Raw genomic sequence first — 27,851 nt, forward strand, 5'->3', positions numbered from 1 at the left:
GTATATTATTCTTCTCCCTTAACAATGCACCAAGAAAGTCCCTCTTGGTCAATCAGTATATATCTAATACATCTTTTAAAATGGTTAAATTATAGCCTATGATCTGGATGGTTATTCAATAGCTCCCCCACCCAAGGACTTCCACATTTTGTTCCCAGTTTTTGCCACTTTAAACACCGCTGTAATATTTACCCTTATATGTTTTCCTAAATACTGGTGCTCATTTCTTTTTTTTTTTTTCATCATCTACCAAAGTTATTCTTTTTTTTTTTTTGGGGGGGGTACACCAGGTTCAATCATCCGTTTCCACACACACATCCCCGCACTCCCTCCCATCCCCGACCCCCCCCCCCGAGTCCCCCCCACCCTCCCCGCCCCAGTCCCCCAAGGCATCCCCCATCCCCGAGTTGAACTCCCCCTGCTATACAACAACCTCCCACTGACTATTTTGCAGTTGGTCTAGTGCTCATTTCTATGAGCTATATTACCAGGAATGTGTTTGCTGGATTTTAAAATGTGATATATTTAAATCCTAATAGATATTACAAGATCATTTTCCAAAATCAGTACAAAAACTTCTCTTTTCATCAGTAACAAGAATGTACACACATGCTTTCCAATACTAGATGTTACCACTTTATTTTTTTATTTTTTCTTTTTAATTATAGTTGATTTACAAAGTGGTGTTAGTTTCAGTTGTATAGGTGTTACCACTTTAAAAAAATTGTCAACAATTCAATGTGCATTTCCTTGATGCTAAGAGGTTATGCAAATTTTCATGTCTTTACTAACCATTTGGATTTCCTCTTTTCTGAAGTATTAAATCTTTTGCCAGTTTTCCTGTTTACATCAATACATAGCGATTTGTATGCATTCTTTTTACATTATACATAATAACCCTTTATATCCAATATATGCATTTGAAAAATGCTATTTTTCCTAATCTGCTTTGGCATTATTTATGGTACTTTTTATCATATAAAATGTATTAATGTTTATATAAATAGTTATATATGCTTTATCTTCTAGGTTTCCTACCATGGTAAAAAGGTTTCTCCAATCCACAGGTTATATATACATACTTTTAAATTTTCTTCTAAAATTTTGAATTTTCATTTAAGTGGATTTATTTTTGCATTTAGTGTGCTAAGGGTCCAACATTATTTTCTTCAAGAAAGATAGAGCTGTGACAGCACCATTTAGTAAATAAACCATTGTTTTCTCACTGAAATGAAATCTTTTTTTTTTCATACATTAAAATCTCATTTACACTAGGACCTATTTCCGGCTTTCTATTCTGTTCCACAGATCTGTCTATTCCTATGCAATGGTATACACTTGACTAAAGCAGTTTTATAGTGGTAAAGAACATCCTCCTTCACTAGTTTTCTTTTTCTGAATTATTTTGGCTACTTTCAAACATTTATTCTTCCATATTAACTTTAAGATTACTTTATACATTTTTTTTACTTTGTAATTTTTAAGAAATTCTTGATAATTCTAATTGAAATTACTGTACATTTGAAAATTAATTTAAGGAGATTTTACATTTAAGGGATACCATCTCCCTATCCCTATCTCCAAGAACATGGTATATTTGCATTTTCCAAAAATTTAGGGGTTGTTACTCACTTTCCCTCACCTCTTACATCCATTACCTCTGCAAGTCCTACTTTCAAAACTTAGCCCAAATCTTTCTACTTGGCTTCACATCCACTCTAACCTTGAACAGATAATTATCCTCTCTAGCTGATCTACCACAACAGCCTGTTCACTGGCTTCCCTATTTCTACTCTTTACCTCCAAAAGACCTTTTCCAAGCATAAATCACATCAAGTCAATCATTGCTTTTAAAACTCATCCTGTGCTTTCCCACTGCAATTAAAATACAAATTCCTTACCAATGAAGTGTCTGTCTAACCTCATCCCTTACAACTTTCACTCTCACTTGCTTCATTCCAGTCACTCTTGCCTTTTTCTGCTCCTTAAGAGCTCATTCTCACCTTGGAGGCTTTTTATTAGCTATCCCATGGATGCTATTCCCTCAAATGTTCAAGTGGCTGATTATGCTGGTCTGAGTTTATATATAACATTCTCAAAGAGACTTCCCTGACCATCCAGTGAAATGTCACTCTCTTATCACATTATCTCATTTTAATCACACTAAATTCTACCAGATATTGTGTTATATATATCTGTTTACTGTCTGATTCTTCCAGAAGTATGTAAGTAAGCTTCATGACAGCAGGACTCAATATATCTTGTCTATTAGATGTTCCCAGCACCTATGAATAGTATCTAGCACACAGGAAGCATTTAACAAATGTTTACTCAATAAATAAATGTGTTCAGATTTTGTTTTCACCATTCAATAATATAATTTTCTTCCTGTACCTTTCCTGTTAAATTTATTCCTTAGTATTTTATAATTGTGCCACTGTCATGAAGGTAATATTTTCCTCTGTTTCTATTCTATAAGGTTATTTTTATGACAGAGAAAAGCTACTGGTTTTTATATGTTTATAGTGTATTTAGTCATCACAAATTCTAGTAGTTTTTAACTAGGGTTTTCTAGTTATACAATCATATCATTAGTAAAGAGAACATTTTATTGTTTTTCCAATATTTATTCATTACTTCATTTTCTTTCCTTGTTGCATTTTTTAAATCTCCAAAACAATGTATAACATAATTGGTGAACATCTCTGTTAATATTCCTTATTTTAACATACATGGCTTGAGTAATTCAGTTTTTTGATGACGTTTGTTACTGTTTCGTTTTGGGGTTTTTGAAAATAGTCTTTATCATTAAGTTCCATTTCTAGTTTGCTTAAGAGTTTTTCCTTTAAAGGAAGAACATGTCTTATCAGCATCTGTGATGTTTTTTCTGCTTCAAATTGTTAATCTAATAAATTATGTTAAAAAGATTTCCTGGGCTTCCTAGGTGGCACAGTGGTTAAGAATCTGCCTGCCAATGCAGAGGACATGGGTTCAATCCCTGCTTCAGGAAGATCCCACATGCCACGGAGCAACTAAGCCCGTGCGCCAAAAAAAAAAAAAAAGATTTCCTGATATTAAACTAGTCTTATATTCCTGAAATAAATCTGCATGGTCACGGTATATTACTTCTTAATACACTGATATTTTCCACTTGCTTATATTTTATTTAGACTTTTGCATTTACTTAAGTAAGATCAGTCTATAATTGGATTGTTGTTATTATTTTCTTCTTAAGATAATAAAGACTTAGCATGATCACTAAAGCCTTAATGGCTTAGTAAATTTAAGAATATAATTTAAGAGAGGATTAAAAAACACTTATAAAAAGAACTTGAAATATTCCACTAGAATAAATTCTCATTTATCCAGAGTATTAGGACAAAGGGAGAGCTGCCTAATGAATAAGTCAAGCTAACCAGAAACTTCTTTGCAACTATAAGGAACTGCTCATGTAAGCTGTTAACACTATCAGACATCTCACAGAGAAATAACATTAAGGTAGTTTAAGAGAAAGTTCTTAAAACACAGAGATCTCATAGCTGAGGTGTAGAAATAACCTAAATAAATGGATAAAGGAAATGGGCTATATACCACACAATGAAATGTTATTCAGCCTTAAAAAGGAAGGAAATTCTGCCATTTGCAACAATACAGATGGACCTACAGGACATTACACTAAGTGAAATAAGCCAGGCACAGAAAGACAAATGTTGTATGATCTCATTTATATGTGGAACCTAAAATAGTCAAACTCATTAAAAGCAGAGAGGAAACTGGTGATTACCAGAAGCTGGCGTAGAGGGAAATGGGAAGATGTTGGTCAAGGGGTATAAAATTTCAGTTACACAAGATGAATAAGTTCTGGCAGTCTAATGTATAGCATGGTGACTACAGGTAATCATACCGTACTGTGTATGTGAAATCTGCTAAGAAGTTAGATCCCAAGTGTTTTCTCACCACCCCCACCCCCCCACACACACAAAAGGTAACTATGTGAGGTAACAGATATGTTAATTACTTTGACTGGTGATTATTTCACAATGTATACAAACACCAAATCATCAAGTTGCATACCTTAAATATATACAATAAAAAATAAAAATAAAAACCCTAGGAATCTCTTTTAGATGCCAGATACTGCTAAAATTAACTCTTATGTTAACCACAAAAAGTGGCTCTAAATCAGGAAACCTGTCTATAATGGACTGATAAGGCTAAGAGTTTTGCTGCCCAGAATATTAATAAGCTTTTCCAGAAAACAATTTATTAGTTGATCGCTAAGAATATAGCTACTTAAGAGTGGAGACAGCCAGAGAACAATCAACAGCAATCTCATCAATTACAAGAATAAATTATATTCATATACTAGAATTTTTCTGAACCCTCAAATCATGAAAAATCTGTGCTTTACTAAATAATGTACAAAGTGGATTAAAACTTCAAGATAAATAAAGCTGTTGAAAAAAATCTTTGAGAGGAATTATTTGAGAGGAATCATTTCTAGGTTTCTTACAACAAACAGAAAATGAAAACCAAGGAAAAAAGCTCTTTGCAACTAACAAAGCTGTCAAAAATGAGACACATTGTTCTGTTGGAAACAGAAAGGAAGGACTCTGCAACCAGCTTTGTAACATGTTTTCTTAGTATCTTTCATTGATTGGTATGTGTAGAATGAATATAAATTTGAGCAACCTTTTCAAAGAGCCACTTTAGGAAACAAAGTTTATAGGCTATTTTTTTTTGCTAAATGAAAACAAGCTACCATTTATTAGACTATAAATGCAGTCTACTTACTTAAAAGAACAAAAGAAGTGTTTGAGAAAACTAAGACTGTTTAGGACCACTAAAACATTAAGACATAATTAAAAAGTACCAGCCAGAGGCAGCTATTTATTCCTTATGAAGCCACTAACCTTCCTAGAGTTGATAAACTCAGTTTCCTGAGTAATGGCTAGGCCTTGTCTACCAGTCTCATTCCACATGCTGAGAAACTTTAGTTACTAGGGTTGTCACACCAGTCTTGTTCCTGTTAACTTATCGTTTAAATAATCTCACTTGCCAATTGAAAAAAAAAAAAAAAAGATTTGTGCAGCATTTTAGAATTCAAAGTACATTCTCATTCATTTTCTCATATCACTTTTGAAATAATCTCTCCAAAGGGAGAAAAAAAAAAGGCTCAGATAGATGAAGTGTCTTGCTCAAAATGATGTAAATATTTAGCATAAAAATTAGAGTTGGAATTGGTTTATTCCATTTCATAGCACTAAATTTCTGTAGTATGCCAGGCATTATGCTAGGCACAGAATATAATGAGATAAATATAAGGAGGTACTCACCCTCCCTCAGACTGGTTCACAGCTCCCAGTCACTTCCAAGGGTTAAAAATCTTTCTTAAGAACTGGGCCATGTATTCAACAAATATTTATTAATTTGCCTACTCTGCAAAAGGCACAGTAAAATAAGAAGCACTGGGACCAGCTGTGAATAAATAAAACAGACTAAAATTCCTATCCTTGCAGGGCTTATAATTTCATGGAATAAAACAGATCACAAACAAATATACGAATTTATGTATGGCAGGTGGTAGTAAGTGCTATGAACAAAATAAAGCAGGGTAAAGGCAGAGAGTGATGGAGGCAATGCCATCTTACACAGGGTGGTCCAGGAAACTCTGATAAAATGAAATTTGAGCAAAAACTTGAAAAAAAGTAAAAGTGAACCATTCTGGATATGTGGGGTAAGAACATTTTAGATGAAGGGAGCAGTAAACAAAAAGGCTTTAGGTATGAAGACACCCCAACTTAGGCTTTCTGACTGTTCCTTACTTTTTAAGCTGTTCCTTACTCAGCCAGCTGGCTCCGTCCCAACTATGGGGAGAATCCTCTAATCAAAAGTCAAGACAAAATATTTCAAAAAGAATCCTCTGGCTGTTTTTGTTCTCAAGTTATCACTCCACCACTACCCACTTAATTCATCTTCTTTGTGTAAGACAGAGAATTTACTCATCACTAGTCTAACAAGTAATGAATACTATACTGATGAATACTGTACAGAAAAGCTAACATCTCTCTAGTCATTTGGACTGATATTAGTAATTACCACTCCTCACTACCTCCAAGGGGTAACCGGGAGCACAGGGGGAACCACAGCTTTCAATAATATAAGTTAATTCTAATTTAGGAAACTTAGATAACTAATTCTTAGCAGTTGCCCATTCAGAAATTGCTGCAAGTTATCAATAATTTAGAGGAAAGAGAATGATGTTCTAAGACAGAGATTGGGAAAAAACATGCTAACAAAAGAATCTTAACTTCTATAACCATATCTCACAATCTTACAACTTTAACTTACAATAAGAGTGAAAACTTGAGTCTCAAATACTAAGATGTGAAAGAGAATATTTCTACACTGCATAAAAGAAAATAAGGTATAATAATTAAACATTCTAAAATACATTAATAACCACATGCCTATGAAACTTTATTGTCATGTCTATTATCAGAACCTCCCAGACCACTTTCTGTCCAACACAGATAACTATTTTGTCCCCACATTATTATGATTTATGTTATATGTTAGTGCAAGAAAAAGCCTGAGTTATCTTAAATATTAGGTACTTTTTTCTTCTGTTCCACTTACCTTAGCCCAATAGCGAAAGGCTAACACCAAAGGAGTAAAGACAGGTTCCAATTTGCCAAGAGCAGCAAGTAAATCAGTAGTGAGGCATGCCATATCATTTCCTGCGCTCACTCTACAAAGTAAACCACTGTGAATGAAAAAGAAACAAATTTCACTGTATTAATACCTTAAAAAACAGAAAACTTCAAATCCTGTGGCTGTTCTTTCCAATCACCACAGTTAATAGCTAAGAAGTCATAATAAAAACAAATGATTTAATAAACTTAGAGCTAACTGAAAACTATATGTCATTTCCATCACTAGAGTTCCATACAAATTAAAGATGTTTTAACTGTTCATTTATATTTCAGAAATAAATTTTAACCTCACTTAGTATTTAATATTCAAGTTCACACCAAATTAATTTCAAAAGCAGTGCTATGATTCACCAAAATCTGACTTATATGAGGGAAAAGTCCCTGATCTCATCAATGTCAAACAGTGCAACATACCTTCCTAGTCCATTCATTTTGCTTTGCACATGATAAAAACAAAAAATGAAATACTGAACTGAACAGCTATACTTCTTAACTCTAATTTTTCCTACCTAAGCTTTCATTATTTTACTGATATGCTATTTTCAGGTTAGAGATTAGAAAGAATTTATCTATAAATCCACAAGTAATGCTTATATTTAAGTGAAAACAGGAGCTACCTTAAACAGAGTGACAATTGTAGCAGAAACATTTTGGTGGAAGGGAAAAGAATGTTACTGAGGTTGCCACAGAGGCAATCTGACACAATGTGGTAGAAAAAAACACGAAGTCAGAATACCTCTATTCCAATTTTGATTTTCCCCTGAGTAATTTGAATTTGGACAAATCACTTAATCACTCCACGTCTCAATTTCCTAATTTAGAAAGTAAAGAAGTTGAACTAGATCTCCACAGATGCTTCTAGCTTTGAATAAGAAAACACAGTAACCTTAAAATGTAAGAAATAATGATTAATAATCAATAAAAGAATACTTTATTATTTCTGTATTGTTTCCATCTCTCCCACAGTGGTTTCAAATAAGATTATTTTAGTTTCCTTTGTCAAAAGGCATGTTGCTCTCTCAATTCTATAAATATCTGAATAGAGAGCCAAGATTAATCTTCAATGACTCCAATTTTGGTGACCTAAAAACTAGATTCTAATAGTGAGCTCCCTGAGAAGAGAGACTATTTATGTTAGAAATAAGCAAAGCAGTACCTAACATATAGTAAATGTTCAATACTGTTGGGTGAATAAACAAATGAAAAGTTCTGCATTAGAATGTTTTATTTTTAACTCTCTGATAACTCTATTTCTTGTTCACATGCTTTTAGTAGGCTTGCTATTTTTAATAAATAGAAACTAGCTTAGTCAAATTAATCCAAGGAGAAATCTAAAACAAAAATTTTCTCTCTTAGAGATATTCACTGCATACTTGGCTGTTGTTATTTTTTTTAAACAACAATTTCTCTTCATTGTTACCAACCTTTTCCGATCTTTGCATACCACAACAGGAACTTTAGCGTGAAAATCAGATTCCACATCTACATATAATACTAATAAGAGAAAAAAAACATGTAAGATAATGTCAACATCTCTCAAATGTTTGCTCTATGGTAAACATTAAGTAATTGTTTCCTTCTAAAAATCACTCTCACTGTTTCTTTGGGATAATCCATTCTTCTTGTTATGAGCATCAACCCAACAGAATCTCTTACCTCTCTTGGTGCCATCTGCTGTATTATCACAAACCACATACAGGCAGAGTCCCAAATACTGTCCAAACATTATAATTACCTTAAGAAGAAAGGTTTTAACATCCCTAAAAGTTCGAGTATTTCCAAGTAAATAAACAATCTAGTCAAAGTTGTTAAACCTTCATAGATACAGCAAACAGAGGACACCACTTACTTCTTAAGGCTATTTCCACAGGAGTCACGAAAGGAGAACCTACCATGCTTTGACAATATAGTTTTTTTTAATTATCTATGGCAGTAAAAGGCTAACTCTACTGGCCCCATTTCCTATTAAAGTATGAAGAATCTGCCCAACCAAAGCTCCTAAGGAAAGACTAACAGGTGAAGCACACTTCCATTCTGAAGTCTTTCTCTGCATCTCCAGGTTAGGCCCCATGCCATAAAATATCTAATCTAAACAAAAACAGATTGGTTAACATTATCTCATTTGAAGTTTAAAGAAAATCTCTTAGTAGTACTTGCTGGAATTATTAATTTATTCAAAACAAATGTGCTGAAGAGCTATATGTCAGGAATTGCATTATGCATGATGGATATGACAATGAATAGATACAAAGAGCTCAATTAGGGATTTGTAAAACAAATATATAAACAAATCCTACAGATAACAGGATAGAGGTCTTTAAAGAGTACAGAGGGCATAAAGGAGGGAATAATCAATTTTACATTCAGACTGAATTTTGAAAACCTACATTATGTGACTCAAGATGATCTACTCATGTATTTCAGTGGAAAGTACATATTTAAAATATTTTTGCTAGGTTGATAGTGTCCAGTGAGTCTTAAAAGGTAAAAGCTCTTATCAATAATATGCTATAGAATTTTTGCACAATGAGAGTCAACTATTTATTACAAAAGAAAATGATATTAAAATCCCTTTACAGGTTAAACTGGACCAAAATCATCCCTTAAGTATTAATTTTCCAGGAAATGGCCAAAAAGCTAATAAATAATGGAGAGCTGATAGAGCAGACAGAGAGAAGAAAAGAAGTTCACAACTGACACTAGAGCCAATGAGAGGCTAAAGTCAATGGCTAAAGTCAATAAGCTATCTCTTCTAAGCCAAAATGCAAATACTTTTAACAGGTAATTTTGATTCATAAAATTTAAGATGACAATAGTAATAATAATAACAAGCACAGCAACAGAAATTTAATAAGAAGTTACTGTATACCAGGTACTTTTCTATGTTATGGCTTAAGCCATTTCATCCTCATAAACAACCTTCTCAACAAAAAGATACTATATTATTGCCATTTTGCAGATAAGAAAACTGAAGCATTAACACAAGTAATCTGTCAAAGGACACACTACCAGTAAGTGGTACAAACTAAAATTTGAGCCTGTAAAGTCTGGCTCCAGATTCTGAGCTCTTAAGCATTTACTTTATAACAAGAAAAGCAGTAAATAAAACCAAGAAAATAATATTCCAGATTGTACTACACGACCTGAGATGTGCTTTGAGAAAGTTGTAATTTTAAAAATTTTTATTTTAAAAGTATTTTTACCTATATGAATATCCTTTTTACATAAAAATTAATCCAGACACATGAGCCACATATGAAAAACTTACTAGGTACAATTTGATTGATGTACTATAAATGATTAATATTGTTTTCAGTGGGAAAAAAATATATTTTTTCCCCAAGTCTCTCCCTAAATCTTCCTTCATCAACAATCTCCTAATGATTGTAGGTTTTCTGTCTCTTTTTACACAAGAAATGTCCTTAACACTCAAAGGTAACATTTTGAAATTACCCAAAAGGCAATAGTTTTTAATATATCAATTTTAAATATATTTTTGATCTCACATATGTAAATGTTCTAGTACACCTATTATATACATATGTAATACAATGACTCAAATACGCTAGCAGTTTTACTTTAACTTGGTTAGCCATACATAAACAACACAATGCATACATCTTTAAAGAACTTTCTTTAGAAAAACAACTTTAAAAAGAAACTCACCACTTTTTTTTAAAATCCCAAGCACTTGTATCAGAAGATCTGGATGATTCATCTAAAAAAAGTTTCAAATTAAATCAACATACTAACTTCAAAGTTCAGGTTGCAGAATTTTAGAGATAATTCAATTTCATTAAACACAAGTAAAATCATGCTCTGTATTTTAAAATAATGAAAACCAAATAGTGTTTTACTTTTATATTAAGAAATCTTGTCCATGGAAGTAGGATATAATAAATCATGTAGTGCTATTATTCCAGCAACACTTTTAGAATTAATGAGTTCTTAGAGTGGGAAAAAACTCTGCAATTTCACATCCAAACAAATGAAAAAGAAATTCGTTTACCAGATTATTTCTAAAGAAAAGTTGTTGAGATAAGAAATTTAAGGGATACTGACAACTGGAAGCATGGCCAAAAGGCTTAGATTAAAATACTACTTTTTAAATAACAAGCATGTTAAATATTTGGCTTAAATGTATACTTTGCTGTTATTTAAAAAGTATTTAATAATCATACCTTACTTGTAAGTTAATGACTGTATCAGACTAGAAATTAAAGCATCAAATTTTCAACCAAATCAAACCTCCTTGAGCATAAATTTATTATTCAAAAAATTAAAAACACATAAAATGTCAACTTATTATTTTAAATGTTTGATATGTCAGTAAATAAGCAATGTTAGCAATGCTAAGCTAATGGTCCTAGCCACCACTTATTAAAAGCACCCATAGTGTACCAGGTATTATACAAAAATATTTGGTATATATCATCTTATTTAATATAAAAGTTATTATCCCTATTTTGTAAATTAGGAATTGAGGCTCAAGAAGGTTAAGTAAGTTGCTCATTGCAGCAAGATTTAAACACAGACGTATGATTTCAAATTTCTTTCCTTTCTATGCTGCTTACCATAAGCAATAACTGTTCAACCTGCTCAAACACAAGCATCTTCCCTTTCTTTTTTTTTGACTGCCTTCCTCTTCTTCCTTTTTTCCTGTCCCTTCTTTCTTTAATTCCACCTATGTCTGATACCTAAAAAGTACTTTCCAAAAGCACTATTAAATCATGATGGTAACATTCTACAAGCCAGAATTTTATATTCCTCTATATCATCTCTAAAAAGATAATCAATAAACAGTACCAAGTACTAATTAAGAACTATACAGGAAAGGTTCTTGTCTAAGTACTTACCTTGGGAGGAAATTTTATATCTATATTAACATCACTACTTTTCAGAGCAAACTTAGTCAGAGACGAGCCATACAACCTAAGTGAACACTCTGGAAATGAACGAAAAACATCACAGGATAAAATAGTATGCAAATATGAGAACTTTAAAAAACAATGACAGGAAAATTGCATATATTTCAATTCTGTGTCTTCCAATTCTAAAACAGCAATTATAGAAGAATAATATCCTTTTCCAACTGATTTACAAAATAATAAAAAATGTTTCCCAGTTATAGAGTTCAAGAAGAGAGAAATAACTCATTCAAGTTCAGTGTTTAAACATAATTTTAGTAATAATTCATTTAGGAATGACTAGAAGTACGTTTCGCATTTAATATGTAACAGTAAATAATGTACTAACCCAGCTACAGCTATTGTCACAAACTACATTTTTTTTTTAGATATTTACATTTATGTAAGAAATAGCACTTTAAATGGGGAAGGGATCACAGACATTCAGCCAATGCTCTTTAAAAACAAAAAGTCAAGTCAAGTCAACTGATATTGCAGACCTAAAACCAAAAAATCTCTGGCTTTCAAGAGTTCACAGAACAAAATAAACAGGAACAATAACATGCTACCTATATCTTTTGCAAACGATCAAATATGTTATTTCAAAAATCATAATAAGGCAAATTTTTAAAGGATCTCACCAGAGGGCAAGTTGAAAAATAACATGATTGGGATTGATGAAGCATGTCTACTACGTTAGAAAGTGTAAGTTTATACTCAGTTGTATATATAAAAGTCTACTTTTCAAGTTCACAAAATGCCTGAAAGTCATCCGAGTCACTGAAATCATAAATATTTCATTTCTATTCTTATAATAATAGCAAATTATTCCTGCATATAATTTAAATTAGTATCAGTGTGTTTTAGATAGAAAACTACATTATTATGGAAATAATAAAGAGAAATTATAATTTTTCAATTTCAATTTTATATTTTCTTATAAACTTCACAATGGCTTTATTTAAAACTATAATTTATCAACTATCTAAAATCCCTTTGGTGGTAAGAAACAAGTCTTATTTAATATACATTTACTTAAATTTAGTATAAATGCAAAAAAATCATTAGGGCTAAGCAAATAATCTATACATAAATGTCTACAATAAACCTGACCCAACTCCCCCTTGCACCAAAAACATAAGCTTTCTGTAACGAAAGATCAAGAGTCGACAAAAGAAATAAAAGTGCAAATTTTACCTCTAACATCCTTAAAGTAAATTAATTTTCCCCACTATCAAGCAACAGTAATTTTATTCAGTGACTAGTTTGAATGTATATACTGAAATAAATATGACTAAAATATCCATTCAGAAGTCAATGATAATGAAAATTTAATATAAAATATAATATTCAAGAACCAAGCAAATAATCTTGTATCTGACATTTTAAAAATCTTTTTTTCCTTATTACAAAAATTATGCTGGGCCATAATTCTCCATTTTCCTTTTCTGAAATATCTCCCCCCAAAAGTCATTTATAAAATAATTAAATTCAACTACTTTGAAGATAGAGAAGAGAAAGAAAAACATTAAGAATTTATTCTAAGCTCAAGAGGAAGAAGCAAGAGGAAGACTTGTATCATTTTAAAAATTAAGTGTAAAATGAAGTTGTACCTGGTAAAAATGTTGTTATAACCTTTGACATTTCCTCCACAATTTCCTGACGGACTCTGAGGTCATCATCTGTTATTCCTTGTTCTTTTGCTAATTCAATAACTGCAACACTTAAAGCAGCCAAGTGGGCAAGGGAAGGAGGTGGCAGAGAACGAAGCTCACTTTCTTCCTGTTTTTCCTATTAGTGTAACATTTAACAACAACAATATTAAAAAAAGATTTCTATTTTAATGTCCTCATATTTAGGAGAGAAGGACACACCCAACCAACATATAATCGCCTTCTACTGTCAGATTTCAGACATCTAGGATATGGAACTGAACAAAAAGAGACCGAGATCCCTGCCTTTGAGAAGCAGGATTGAAAGAATGAGAGGTGCTGTGGGGGCGTTTGCTATTAAACATATAAAAAATAATGTTTGTTTTATTTTACTGTCTGTGTAACTTATGAAATGCTACATCAAAGCCAAGCATTCCATAAGCACAACATTTAGCTGATCATTTTGTTGCAGCCAAGAGAGACTGTCTTAGATGCAGCAGAAGGTCTTGAATGACTGTGATTAGCATGTACAGTACCAGATTAAATGGTCACGGGAAAACATCCTAAACACTATCATCATGTATTTGATTTACTGCCTACCATTTAAAATTGATTTCACTCTTATTTTATACAAAACTAGGCAAAATGTTAAAAAAAAAAAAAACCCTCTATTCTGCTAAAAGTTTGAAAGCCAGTTTAAAGCAAGGAGCTAAAGAGGGACTATACTATATATGCACAATGACTTTTTAAAATTAATTGATTACTCTGATTTTTAAAAAACACATGCTAACTGCAAAAGCTACATGAATTACAGGAAAAGAAGAAAATAAAGCCAACAGCTCACATCCTACTATTCCATATATTTTTCAACATAACTAAGACCATACCATTTCTCTCATTTAGTATCATAACAAAGACATTTTCTATTACTACATTTCAGTCAAGAAACAATCTCTTATTTTTTTGAGATATAGAGCTCCCAACAGAATAATCAAAAGTAGTTTGTTCTTTCCCCTTCCCCCACTCAATATAGTAAAACAAAGACTTTGGTCTATTCCTAATTTTATTCTTTGTTACCATATTCAGTCTTAACATAAATAAAGTTTACCTATGGTACAGAATAATAAAACATGGGAAGTAAGATGACCTTGTTTTTATAAGCTTCTGAGATCATTTCTGCAACCTTAACTATAAACTACATCTTAGATGAGTACTAAGTTTTCGGGACTATTTTTTTTTTCAGGATTTATCCAAGGTATTAACAGCAATATAATGAAAAAAATGATACAAAATTAAGATGCAACAAAATTATTTTTATATACACAGAAGTATTTCTAGATTGAAAATAAGAGGATGAAAAACAGTGAACACACTCCTCTATCTATGCTATCCCTCATGCTGCAAATAACAGCAGAAATAAGCAATGTAATATACCACCTTAACAGCATGAAAGGGAAAAAATGACAGATAACCTCAATTGATGCAGAAAAACTACTTGACAAAATTCAACACCCCTCTGTGGTAAAAAGACTCAACATGAAAATGAAACTACTGCTACATAAGAAAGACAAAACATGGCTTAAAGAAATTAAAGACACAAATAAAGAGAAAGATATTCCATGTTCATGGATTGGCAGACAATATTGTTAAGATGTCAACAGTACCCAAAGCAATCTACATATTCAATGCAACCCCTATCAATACCCCAATGATATCTTTTGCAGAAATGGAAAAAAAGATCCTAAAATTCACATGGAGTCTCAAGGGACCCCAAATAGTCAATCTTAAAAAAGAGTAACAAAGTTAGGGGACACATTTCCTGATTTCAAAGCTTACTGCAAGCCACAGAAACCAAAACAGTATGACACTGGCATAAAGATAGACACAGAGCCCAATAAAACAAAATGAGAGCCCAGAAATAGATGTTCGTATATAAGGTCAAATGATTTTTAATTAAAATGTCAAGAACATTCAATGGGAAAGAACTGTTTTTTTCAAAACATGGTGCTAGGAAAACTGGATATCCACATGCATTGTGGACCCTTACCTTACACCATATACAAAAACTAACTCAAAATGGATCAAAGATCAAAACATAAGACCAAAATTTTAAAACTCTTAGAAGAAAACAAAAAAGAAAAGCTTCGTGACATTTGGACTTGGAAATGATTTTTGGACATTAAACAAAAACACAGGAAACGAAAAAAATAGACAAATTGGACTTCACGAAAATTAAAAACTTTTGTGCATCTAACAACACTACTAATAGAGTAAAAAAGGCAACTCACAGAATGGAAGAACAACTTTGCAAGTCACGAGTAGGATAAGGAATTAATATCCAGAACATATAAAGAACTCCTAAATTCAACTACAAGAAAATAACTCAATTCAAAAGTAGTCACAGGATTTGAACAGACATTTCTCCAAAGAAGATAAACAAATGGACAATAAGCAAACGAAAAGGTGCTCAACATCACTGATCATTAGGGAAATGCAAATCAAAAGCACAGTGATGTACCACTAAGATGGTTATTATCAAAACAATAACAACAGGAAAAAAAACAACAAGATTTTGTGGATGTGAAGAAATTGAACCCTTGTGTATTGCTAGTGGGAATGTAAAATGGTACAGCCCCTGTGGAAAACAGCATGGCAGGTCCTCAGAAAATTAAACATAAATTTACCATTTGACTCAGCAATTCCACTTCTGGGTATATACACAAAATAAATGAAAGTAAAGATTCAAACAAGTATTTCTACACCAATGTTCATACCAACATTATTCACAATAGCAAAAAGTAGAAACAACCCAAATATCCATCCGTGGATGAATGGATACATAAAACATAGAATATACTACATAGAATGGAATATTATTCTACATTAAAAAGGAAGGAAATTCTGATTCAAACTACAATATGGTTGAATCTTAAAAATATTATGCTAAGTGAAATAAGCAGAAAAGGACAAACATAAAATTCCACTTATATGAGGCATCTACAATAGTCAAATACAGGGACAGAAAGTAGAGTGGTGGTTACCAGGAGCAAGGGTGAGAGAGCAATGAGGAGCTATTGTTTAATGGATACAGGGTTTCAAAATAAGTTAATGAAAAAGTTCTGGAAATAGAAAGTGCTGATCATTGTACAAACAATGTGAATGTACTTAATGTCACTGAACTGTATACTTAAAAATGGTTAAAATGATAAATTTTATGTCATATATATATTACCACAATAAAAAACATTGCTTTAAACTTTCAATGGCAGCAATAAGATAATGTACCATCTTCTTAACATGCAATATACAGCAATTTAGTTTCAGCATGCCTTTTTAGGCCCTCCTCCAATCATTCCCTCTCCGCAACATCTGGGGCAGATATCCACAGTTAAACGGTAAGCAGCCTCCAAAGACTATATGTACAATTGGGTCTTCACATCATTACTCACTTCATGACACACTTTCTTGTACTCATCTGGCGAAACTCTAATCCTTGAAGTCGTAACTTAAATGTCAAATATTTAGTGAAGCTTTCTTAATGTCTTCCCTCTCCAACATAATGAAATGCTCCCTTTAATTCATGCTATGAATTTCATCACTCTTTACCTCCTGCGGTAATCAACTTATTCTCCTCATTTTAAACATTGCCCCATCTACTGGCTTGTGTTCTCAACAAGTAAGCACTCTCTAGCTCTATAATAACAGCAACAACCACCACCATTTATTGAGTATCCACTATGGGCATGGCACTGTGTCAGGAGCTTTAGAGATATTATGCCACTTAACTCTTAAAATACACCTCCCTAGGGGTCTACTATCAAAATTATTTTATAGATAAGAAAACTGAGGCTCAGAGATGTTAAATATCTTTCTACAATCACAGGGTGGAAATGAGAATTAAATCTAGGTCTAATTCCCAAGCCTGTGCTCTTTCCATTTCCAATGTAATCATTAGTCAACAAATAATTATAGAGCAACTATGTGTCAGGCACTGTGCTAGGCAATGGAGTTACAATGGGAAAAAAAGAATGCACATTATTCCTGCCCTCATGGAGTTTACAGTCAAGAGAGAGATAAGATTAATTAAACAATTATTCAAATTAATAAACAAATAAAGCTGTGAACCATGATGTGAGTTCCACTATGCCATATTAAAAAAGATTAAAAAAAAAGATCCTGTGTGACACTTCAGCAATCTTCCTTCCTTTTTATCACAATGAAGCTTATTGAAAGTTGCGTCTATACACCATTCCTTTAACCTGCTCACTCAAAACTATGCCATTAGCTCTAAAACAGAAACTGCTCTTACAGGATTATCAAAACCTCCTTAGTTACCAAGTCAAACATTTTTACATTCTTAGATTATTTATATCTATATTACCAGACACTTTGGACTATTCTCTTAAAACTCTCCTTTCTTTTAGCTTCTGTGATATTTTTCTCCATTTTTCCTATTTTTCTGATCATTTTCCAGTCTGTTGGATGCTCCTCCTCTACTAGTTCCTAAAATGTTTGTGTTCTTTGATCTTCTCTCCTTCTCACTCCTTTGAGTGATCTCACCCACATCTATGACTTAGATATGCTGAAGATTACCAAATCTGATTCTCCAGCTCCTAAAATAAATTCCAGATCCTTATATTCAACTGATTGGCGAACATCTCTACCTGAAATGTCCTACAAATGTTTCAAACTCAGTATGTTCTAAAACATCTTTGGGGCTTCCCTGGTGGCACAGCAGTTAAGAATCTGCCTGCCAAGGCAGGTGACACAGGTTCGAGCCCTGGTCCAGGAAAATCCCACAAGCCATGGAGCAACTAAGCTTGTGTGCCACAACTACTGAGCCTGTGCTCTAGAGCCCGCAAGACACAACTATTAAGCCCATGTGCCACAATTACTGAAGCCCACACGCCTACAGCCCGTGCTCCACAACAAGAGAAGCCATCGGAATAAGAAGCCCCACCTACTGCAATAAAGAGTAGCCCCCACTCTCCACAACTACAGAAAGACCACGTGCAGCAATAAAAACCCAATGCAGTCAATTAAAAAATTAATTAAATTAAAAAATTTTCTTTTAATATTTCCTCTAAGTAAATGGCATCACAATCTATAATAACATCTCAAATCAGATACCTTATGATCATTTTAGACATCCTAGGTCTCTTTTCCACAATTCTATATCCTATATCACTCTTAAAGCTCTAACATCAACTCCATTCTCACTAACTACTACTTCATATCAAACGCTCCTCATTGCCTGACTAGATCATCATGAAAAAATAACTGGTAGGACTTCCCTGGTGGCCCAGTGGTTAAGATTCCGCGCTTCCAATGCAAGGGGCACGGGTTTGATCCCTGGTTGGGGAACTAAGATTCCGCATGCCGCAAGGCATGGCAAAAAAAAGACTAACTGGTCTCCCCAACCTAGACCCTTCAAAGGCTTCTTTCACACTTATATGAGCCTCAGTAATGTTGCAAAAATACGTGATATTAAACTCCACAAACCTCAAAATAAAATCCAAACACTCTAACATAGCATACATATTCATTCATGATCAGGCTTTTGCCCAACTCTCCAACATCATATATTTCATTCCTCCCTTTGCCAGTTTTATTCAGTTATGCTAAGCTACCAGTTTTTCCCTGAACACAGTCTGCCATTTCTTGCTTCAGTAACTCTGCACATGCTGGTTTCTCTTCTGTAAAGATGCACTCTCACTTCTTTACCTGGCTAATGTTTTTAAGAATTAGGATCAGGTTCTCTAATTCACCATCTCTACTAAGCCTTCACTGACTCACTACACAAACTTTATTACATAAGTCCCAATCTGCTGTCACAGCATATTCTAAAAACCATCTACTATCACACTTAGCACATTCTTTTTCAATCATTTGCTTATATGCCTGTGCCCAATACCTGTGAACTCCCTACACCCACATGTTATGGTGCTTTGTTTTTTTAGATCTCTATAGTATCAGTGCTTAAGATAGAAGCTGAAGATACACAATCAATTATTTATAAATCAAAAATCTGTATCAGTCTTTTAACTGGAAAAATATAGCTCATTATCTTTTTTGGATATGTGTAAGATAAATTTTGATTGAGCTCTCTTTTTGATCTGCTTTTGCTGACACCATCAGTCCACCACCTTACCCCATACAGCTACCCGTTCTTTAGGATGGAGGCTTTTTCATTATCTTATTTGATCTTTCTTCCTATACTAGTTTGGAAGCTTTACTCTACCATCCCTCTTTTACTGCATATCTAGGTATTTCAACATGTATACTTAACCTAAAAATATCTAAAATTAAGCCAGCATCTTTATTCTCTTCCCAAACCAGAAACTTTTTAAAAGCTGATAACCGTCTCCAAACTTACATCCTATTATTGTCGAGTATTTTAGTTCTAGCCCGCATTTCTGTCCCTCACAAATTGAACGCTGCTGTTATGGTTGCTGTGACTGTTATTTTACTAAACCAATATGTCTTTAACTCTCCATTCCCTCTCACATCTCTCATGTTCCCTGAGGATCATTTTCCTTTAATCTAAAAGACATCCTTCAGAATTTCCTTTACTGAGGGTCCCTTGGAGGTTAGCTCTCTTGTTTCATTTGTCCATCAATATATTCTGTGCTCAGTGGTGCTGGGAAAGTTGGACAGCCACGTGTAAATCACACCATACACAAAAGTAAACTCAAAATGGCTTAAAGATTTAAACAGGGACTTCCCTGATGGCACAATGGTTAGGAACCCACCTGCCAATGCGGGAAACACGGTTTGATCCCTGGTCTGGGAAGATCCCACATGCTGTGGAGCAACTAAGCTTGTGGGCCACAACTACTGACCCTGCATGCTGCAACTACTGAAGCCCACGTGCCTAGAGCCTGTGCTCTGCAAAAAGAGAAGTCACTGCACTGAGAAGCCTGCACACTGCAACAAAGAGTAGCCCCCACTCGCCACAACTAGAGAAATGCCCACGTGCAGCAACAAAGATCCAACGCACCCAAAAAATAAATAAATAGATAAATTTATTTATTTACTTTAAAAAAGAGAGAGAGAATATCACTTCTCCAATGAATTGCCTTTGAGTCTCTGTCAAAAATCAGCTGTTCATACAAGTGTTGTCTTATTTCTAGACTCACTATCCTGCTCCACTGATCTGTTTGTCTACTTGATGCCTATACCACAGTCTTGATTATCATAGCCTTATAAGTCTGGAAATCATGTGTTGTTAGTCCTCCAACTTTGTTCTTTTTCAAAGTTGTTTTAGATTTTCTAGAGCCTTTGCATTTCCAGATGAATTTTAGATTTTCTCTTCTTTTCTTTTTTATTTTTTTTTATTGAAGTAAAGTTGATTTACAATGTTTCAGGTGTACAACAAAATGATTCAGTTATACATACATATATACATACACACATTAAATACAGTTAGATTCTTTTCCATTATAAGTTATTACAAGATATTGAATATAGTTCCCTGTGCTATACAGTAGGTCCTTGCTGTTTATCTTTATATATATATATATAATAGTGTTTATTCTAGATGAGTTTTAGAATCAGTTTTTCAATTGGGGATTTTGATCAGGATTATATTGAGTCTATAGAACAGTTCAGAAAGACATTTAACAGTATCAATTCTTCCAACACAGAAACAAGGTTTCTTTCTGCATTTCTTTAGCTCTTCTTTAATTTCTCTGAGAAATGTTTTGTAATTTCTGTACACAAGTTTTGCGTATTTTTGATGGTATTGTAAACAGCAGTTTTTTTAATTTCAATTTTATACTGTTTATTGTTAGTATATAAAAATACAATTGATTTTTGTATATTCAGTGTGTATTCTGCAACCTTGCTAAATTCACTCATTTATTCTAATAACTCCTTTCTAAATATCACTGAATTTCTATATAAACAATCATATTACCTACAAATATAGTTTTACTTCTTTTCCAGTTTGGATAGCTTTCCTTTCTCTTGCCTGACTGCACTGGCTAGAACCTCTAATGAGATGCTGAATTAAAGTGGTAAGAGTGAACATATCTTTTTTTTCCAATTTTTTTATTGTAACAAAACATACATAGCATAAAATTTACTACCTTAACCATTTTTACAAGTACAATTCAGTGGAATTAGGTACATTCATTTGTTGTGCAACCATCACCATAGTTCATCAGCAGAATTCTTTTCATCTTGTAAAACTGAAACTCTATACCCTTAAGGATAACTCCCCATTCCTCCATCTCCCCAGGTCCTGGAAACTACCATTCTACTTTCTGCTTCTGACTACTCAAAGTACCTCATATAAGCGGAATCATACAGTACTCATCTTTTTATGACTGTCTTATTTCAGTTAGCATTAATTTACTCAAGGTTCTTCCATATTGTTAACATATCAGAATTGCCTTGCCTTTTTTTTTAAAAGATTTTCTTTGAAGTGGACCATTTTCAAAGTCTTACTGAATTTGTTACAATATTGCTTCCGTTTTATGTTTTGGTTTTTTGGCCACAAAGCATGTGGGATCTTAGCTCCCGGACCAGGGATCGAACCCACACCCCCTGCACTGGGAGGTGAAGTCTTTTTTTTTTTTTTTTTTAACATTAAACTGCATATATTTAGAGTATACAATTTGGTATCCCAATCTCCCAATTCATTCCCCCCACAACCCTCCCTGCTTTCCCCACTTGCTGTCCATATGTTTGTTCTCTACATCTGTGTCTCTATTTCTGCCTTGCAAATTGGTTGATTTGTACCATTTTTCTATAGTAAACATATGTGTTAATATACAATATTTGTTTTTCTCTTTCTGACTCACTTCATGCTGTATGACAGTCTCCAAGTCCATCCATGTCTCTAAAAATGTCCCAGTTTCATTGCTTTCCACAGCTGAGTAATATTCCACTGTATGTATGTATCATATCTTCTTTATCCATTTACCTGTTGATGGACATTTAGGTTACTTCCATGTCCTGGCTATTGTACATTGTGCTGCAATGAACATTGGAGTACATGTGTCCTTTTGAATTATGGTGTTCCTTGGGTATATGCCCAGCAGTGGGATTGCTGGGTCATATGGTGGTTCTATTTTTAGTTTTGCAAGGAACCTCCATACTGTTTTCCATAGTGGCTGTATCAGTTTACATTCCCACCAACAGTGCAAGAGCTTCCCTTTTCTCCACGCCCACTCCAGCATTTACTGTTTGTAGATTTTCTGATGATGCCCATTCTAACTGGTGTGAGGTGATACCTCATTGTAGTTTTGATTTGCATTTCTCTAATAATTAGGGATGTTGAGCAGCTTTTCATGTGCCTCTTGGTCATCCGTATGTCTCCTTTGGAGAAATGCCTATTTAAGTCTTCTGCCCATTTTTTGATTGGGTTGTTTGTTTTATTGACATTGACCTGGATGAACTATTTATATACTTTGGAGATTAGCCCTTTGTTTGTTGATTCATTTGCAAATATTTTTTCCCATTCTGAGGGTTGTCTTTTCGTCTTGCTTATAGTTTCCTTTGCTGTGCAGAAGCTTTGAAGTTTCATTAGGTCCCACTTATTTATTTTTGTTTTTATTTCCATTACTCTAGGGGGTGGATCAAAAAAAGATCCTGCTGTTATTTACAACAAAGAGCGTTCTTCCTATGTTTTCCTCCAGGAGTTTTATAGTGACTGGCCTTACATTTAGGTCTTTAAGCCATTTTGAGTTTATTTTTGTGTATGGTGTTAGGAAGTGTTCTAATCTCATTCTTTTACATGAAGCTGTCCAGTTTTCCCAGCACCACTTATTGAAGAGGCTGCCTTTTCTCCAATGTATATCCTTCCCTCCTTTGTCATAGATTAGTTGACCATAGTTTATCTCTGGGCTTTCTATCCTGTTCCATTGGTCTATATTTCTGTTTTTGTGCCAGTACCATACTGTCTTGATCACTGTAGCCTTGTAGTATAGCCTGAAGTCGGGAAGCCTGATTCCACCAACTCTGTCTTTCCTTCTCAAGACGGCTTTGGCTATTTGGGGACTTTTGCATTTCCATACAAATCGTAAAATTTCTTGTTCTAGTTCTGTGAAAAATGCCATTGGTAATTTGATGGGGATTGCACTGAATCTGTAAATTGCTTTTGGTAATATAGTCATTTTCACATTGTTGATTCTTCCAATCCAAGAACATGGTATGTCCCTTCATCTGTTTCTGTCGTCTTTGATTTCTTTCATTAGTGTCTTATAGTTTTCTGCGTGGAGGTCTTTTACCTCCTTGGTTAGGTTTATTCCTAGGTATTTTATTCTTTTTGCTGCAGTGGTGAATGGGACTGTTTCCTTAATTTTTCCTTCTGGTATTTCATTGTTGGGGTATAGAAATGCAAGAGATTTCTGTGTGTTAGTTTTGTATCCTGCAGCTTTACCAGATTCACTGATTAGCTCAAGTAGTTTTCTGGTGGCATCTTTAGGATTTTCTATGTTTAGTATCATGTCATCTGCGAACAGTGACAGTTTTACTTCTTCTTTTCCAATTTGGATTCCTTTTATTTCTTTTTCTCCTCTGATTGCTGTGGCAAGGAATTCCAAAACTATGTTGAATAGTAGTGGTGAGAGTGGACATACTTGTCTTGTTCCTGATCTTAGAAGGAATGCTTGCAGTTTTTCACCACTGAGAACAATGTTTGCTGTGGGTTTGTCATATATGGCCTTTATTATGTTGAGGCAGGTTCCCTCTATGCCCACCTTCCAGAGAGTTTTTATCATAAATGGGTGTTGAATTTTGTCAAAAGCTTTTTCTGCATCTATTGAGATGATCATGTGGTTTTTATCCTTCAGTCTGTTAATATGGTGTATCACATTGATTGATTTGTGTATACTGAAGAATCCTTGCATTCCAGGGATAAATCCCACTTGATTATGGTGTATGATCCTTTTAATGTGCTGTTGGATTCTGTTGGCTAGTATTTTGTTGAGGATTTTTGCATCTAAATTCATCTGTGATATTGGTCTGTAATTTTCTTTTTTTGTAGTATCTTTTTCTGGTTTTGGTATCAGGGTGATGGTGGCCTCATAAAATGAGTTTGGGAGTGTTCCTTCCTCTGCAATGTTTTGGAAAAGTTTGAGAAGGATGGGTGTTAGCTCTTCTCTAAATGTTTGATAAAATTCACCTGTGAATCCATCTGGTGCTGGACTTTTGTTTGTTGGGAGATTTTTAATCAGAATTTCAATTTCATTACTTGTGATTGGTCTGTTCATATTTTCTGTTTCTTCCTGATTCAGTTGTGGAAGGTTATAACTTTCTAAGAATCTGTCCATTTCATCCAGGTTGTCCATTTTATTGGCATATAGTTGCTTGTAGTAGTCTCTTATGGTGCTTTTTATTTCTGTGGTGTCCATTTTAACTTCTCCTGTTTCCTTTCTAATTTTATTGATTTGAGTCCTCTCCCTCTTTTTCTTGATGAATCTTGCTAGAGGTTTATCAATTTTATTTATCTTCTCAAAGAACCAGCTTTTAGTTTTATTGATTTTTGCTATTGTTTTCTTTGTCTCTATTTCATTTATTTCTGCTCTGATCTTTATGATTTCTCTCCATCTACTAACTTTGGGTTTTGTTTGCTCTTCTTTCTCTAGTTTCTTTAGGTGTAAGGTTAGATTGTTTATTTGGGATGTTTCTTGTTTCTTGAGGTAGGATTGTATTGCTATAAACTTCCCTCTTAGAACTGCCTTTGCTGCATCCCATAGGTTTTGGATCATTGTTTTCATTGTCATTTGTCTCTAGGTATTTGTTGATTTCCTCTTTGATTTCTTCAGTGATCTCTTGGTTATTTAGTAGCGTACTGTTCAGCCTCCATGTGTTTATGTTTTTTACAGTTTTTTCCTGTAATTGATTTCTAATCTCATAGTGTTGTGGTCAGAAAAGATGCTTGATACGATTTCAATTTTCTTGAATTTACCAAGGCTTGATTTATGACCCAAAATGTGATCTATCCTGGAGAATGTTCCATGTGCACTTGAGAAGAATGTGTAATCTGCTGTTTTTGGATGTAATGTCCTATAGATATCTATTAAATCAAGCTGATTTATTGTGTCATTTAAAGCTTATGTTTCCTTATTAATTTTCTGTCTGGATGATCTGTCCATTGGTGTAATTGGGGTGTTAAAGTCCCCCACTATGATTGTGTTACTCTCGATTTCCTCTTTCACAGTTGTTAGCATTTGCCTTATGTATTGAGGGGCTCCTATACTGGGTGCATATATATTTATAATTGTTATCTCTTCTTGGATTGATCCCTCGATCTTTATGTAGTGTGCTTTCTTGTCTCTTGTAACATTTTTTATGTTAAAGTCTATTTTATCTGATATGAGTATTGCTACTCCAGCTTTCTTTTGATTGCCATTTGCATGGAGTATCTTTTTCCATCCCCTCAGTTTCCGTCTGTATGTGTCCCTAGGTCTGAAGGGGGTCTCTTGTAGACAGCGTATATATGGGTCTTGTTTTTGTATCCATTCAGCCAGTCTGTGTCTTTTGGTTGGGGCATTTAGTTCATTTACATTCATGGTAATTATCGATATGGATGTTCCTATTACCATTTTCTTAATTGTTTTGTTTTTGTTTCTGTAGGTCCTTTTCTTCTCTTATGTTTCCCACTTAGAGATGTTCCTTTAGCATTTGTTGTAGGGCTGGTTTGGTGGTGCTGAATTCTCTTAGCTGTTGCTTGTCTGGAAAGCTTTTGATTTCTCCGTCGTATCTGAATGAGATATTTGCTGGGTAGAGTAATTTTGGTTATAGGTTCTTCCCTGTCATCACTTTAAATATATCATGCCAATCCCTTCTGGCTTGCAGAGTTTCTGCTGAGAGATCAGCTGTTAACCTGATGGGAGTTCCCTTGTATGTTATTTGTCCTTTTTCCCTTGTTGCTTTTAATAACTTTTCTCTGTCTTTAATTTTTGTCAATTTGACTACTGCATGTCTTGGTGTGTTTCTCCTTGGGTTTATCCTGCCTGGGACTGTCTGCGCCTCCTGGACTTGGGTAGCTATTTCCTTTCCCATGTGAGGGAAGTTTTCAACTAGAATCTCTTCCAGTATTTTCTCGGGTCCTTTCTCTCTCTCTTCTCCTTCTGGGACCCCTATAATGCAAATGTTGGTGCGTTTAACATTGTCCCAGAGGTCTCTTAGGCTGTCTTCAGTTCTTTTCATTCTTTTTTCTTTATTCTTTTCTGCATCAGTGATTATCACCATTCTGTCTTCCAGGTCACTTATTCACCCTTCTGCCTCAGTGAATCTGCTATTGGTTCCTTCTAGTGTATTTTTCATTTCCGTTATTGTGTTGCATATCTCTGTTTGTTTGCTCTTTAATTCTTCTAGGTCTTTGGTAAACTTTTCTTGCAATTTTTTGATCTTTGCATCCAATCCTTTTTCCAAAGTCCTAGATCATCTTCACCATCATTATTCTGAATTCTTTTTCTGGAAGGGTGCCTATCTCCTCTTCATTTAGTTGTTTTCCTCGTGTTTTATCCTGTCCCTTCATCTGGTACAAAGTCTTTTGCCTTTTCATTTTCTCTCTCTTTCTGTGGCTGCGATTTTCAGTTCCACAAGATGAAATACTGCTGATACTGCTTGATTCTGCTGTCTGCCCTCTTGTGGAGAAAACTATCTAGGACGCTCGTGGGTGCTTCCTGATGGGAGGGACTAATGCTGGGTTGGGCTGGGTGGGCGGAGCTCAGTAAAACTTTAATCTGATTTGGTGGGTGGAGCTCAGTGACACATTAATCTGCTTGTCTGCAAATGGGTGGGGCTGTGTTTCCACCCTGGTGGTCGTTTGGTCAGAGGTGACCCAGCACTGGAGCTTAGAGGCTCTTTGGTGGAGCTAATGGTGGACTCTGGAAGCGCTCACGCCAATGAGCACCTCTCAGAACTCCTGCTGCCAGTGCCCCTGTCCCCTTGGTGAGCCACAGCTGCCCCCCACCTCTGCAGGCAACCCTCCAACACCAGCAGGTAGCTCTGGTTCTGTCTCCTATGGGGTCACTGCTCCTTCCCGCTGGGTCCTGGTGAGCACACTTTTTTGTGTGCCCTCCAAGAGTGGAGTCTCCATTTCCCCCAGTCCTGTGGAGGTACTGCAATCAAATCCCGCTGGCTTTCAAAGTCTGATTCTCTGGGGATTCCTCCTCCCGTTGCTGGACCCCCAGGTTAGGAAGCCTGATGCAGGGCTTAGAACCCTCAGGACTTCTGCGGTATAACCATTCTCCAGCTTGTGAGTCACCCACCCAGCATTTATGGGATTTGATTTTAACGCGATTGCGCCTCCTACCGTCTCACTGTGGCTTCTCCTTTGTCTCTGGATGTGGGGTGGGGTTTTTTTGGTGAGTTCCAGTGTCTTTCTGTCGATGGTTGTTCAGCAGTTAGTTGTAATTCCGGTGCTCTTGCAAGAGGGAGTGAGTGCACCTCCTCCTACTCCGCCATCTTGATTCTTCTGGAAGGTGAAGTCTTAACCACTGGAGTGCCAGGGAAGTCCTGCCTTGCTTTTTATTTAGTTATTTACTTATTTATCTATCTATTTATCTATCTATCTAGGCTGCTCCAGGTCTCAGCTGTGGCACACGCAATCTTCGTTG

The 27,851-nt window shown here is 34.6% G+C and overlaps 1 protein-coding gene across 8 annotated transcripts in view; it reads right to left on the reverse strand.

The window, feature by feature from the left end:
- TUT4 (terminal uridylyl transferase 4) overlaps positions 1-27,851 on the reverse strand; it is a 128,630-nt gene that overhangs the window by 56,138 nt on the left and 44,641 nt on the right. For all 8 annotated transcript variants that reach the window (XM_057710860.1, XM_057710870.1, XM_057710853.1 and 5 more), the window contains exons 5-9: positions 13,237-13,414; positions 11,573-11,661; positions 10,383-10,434; positions 8,141-8,210; positions 6,640-6,766 (exon numbers count right to left, since the gene is read on the reverse strand). In XM_057710860.1, the coding sequence (XP_057566843.1) occupies positions 6,640-6,766; positions 8,141-8,210; positions 10,383-10,434; positions 11,573-11,661; positions 13,237-13,414 (516 nt within the window). The remainder of the gene's footprint in view (positions 1-6,639; positions 6,767-8,140; positions 8,211-10,382; positions 10,435-11,572; positions 11,662-13,236; positions 13,415-27,851) is intronic.

This window comes from Hippopotamus amphibius, chromosome 1, assembly GCF_030028045.1.
Source record: "Hippopotamus amphibius kiboko isolate mHipAmp2 chromosome 1, mHipAmp2.hap2, whole genome shotgun sequence".
In the NCBI taxonomy this organism is placed as follows: Eukaryota; Metazoa; Chordata; class Mammalia; order Artiodactyla; family Hippopotamidae; genus Hippopotamus; species Hippopotamus amphibius.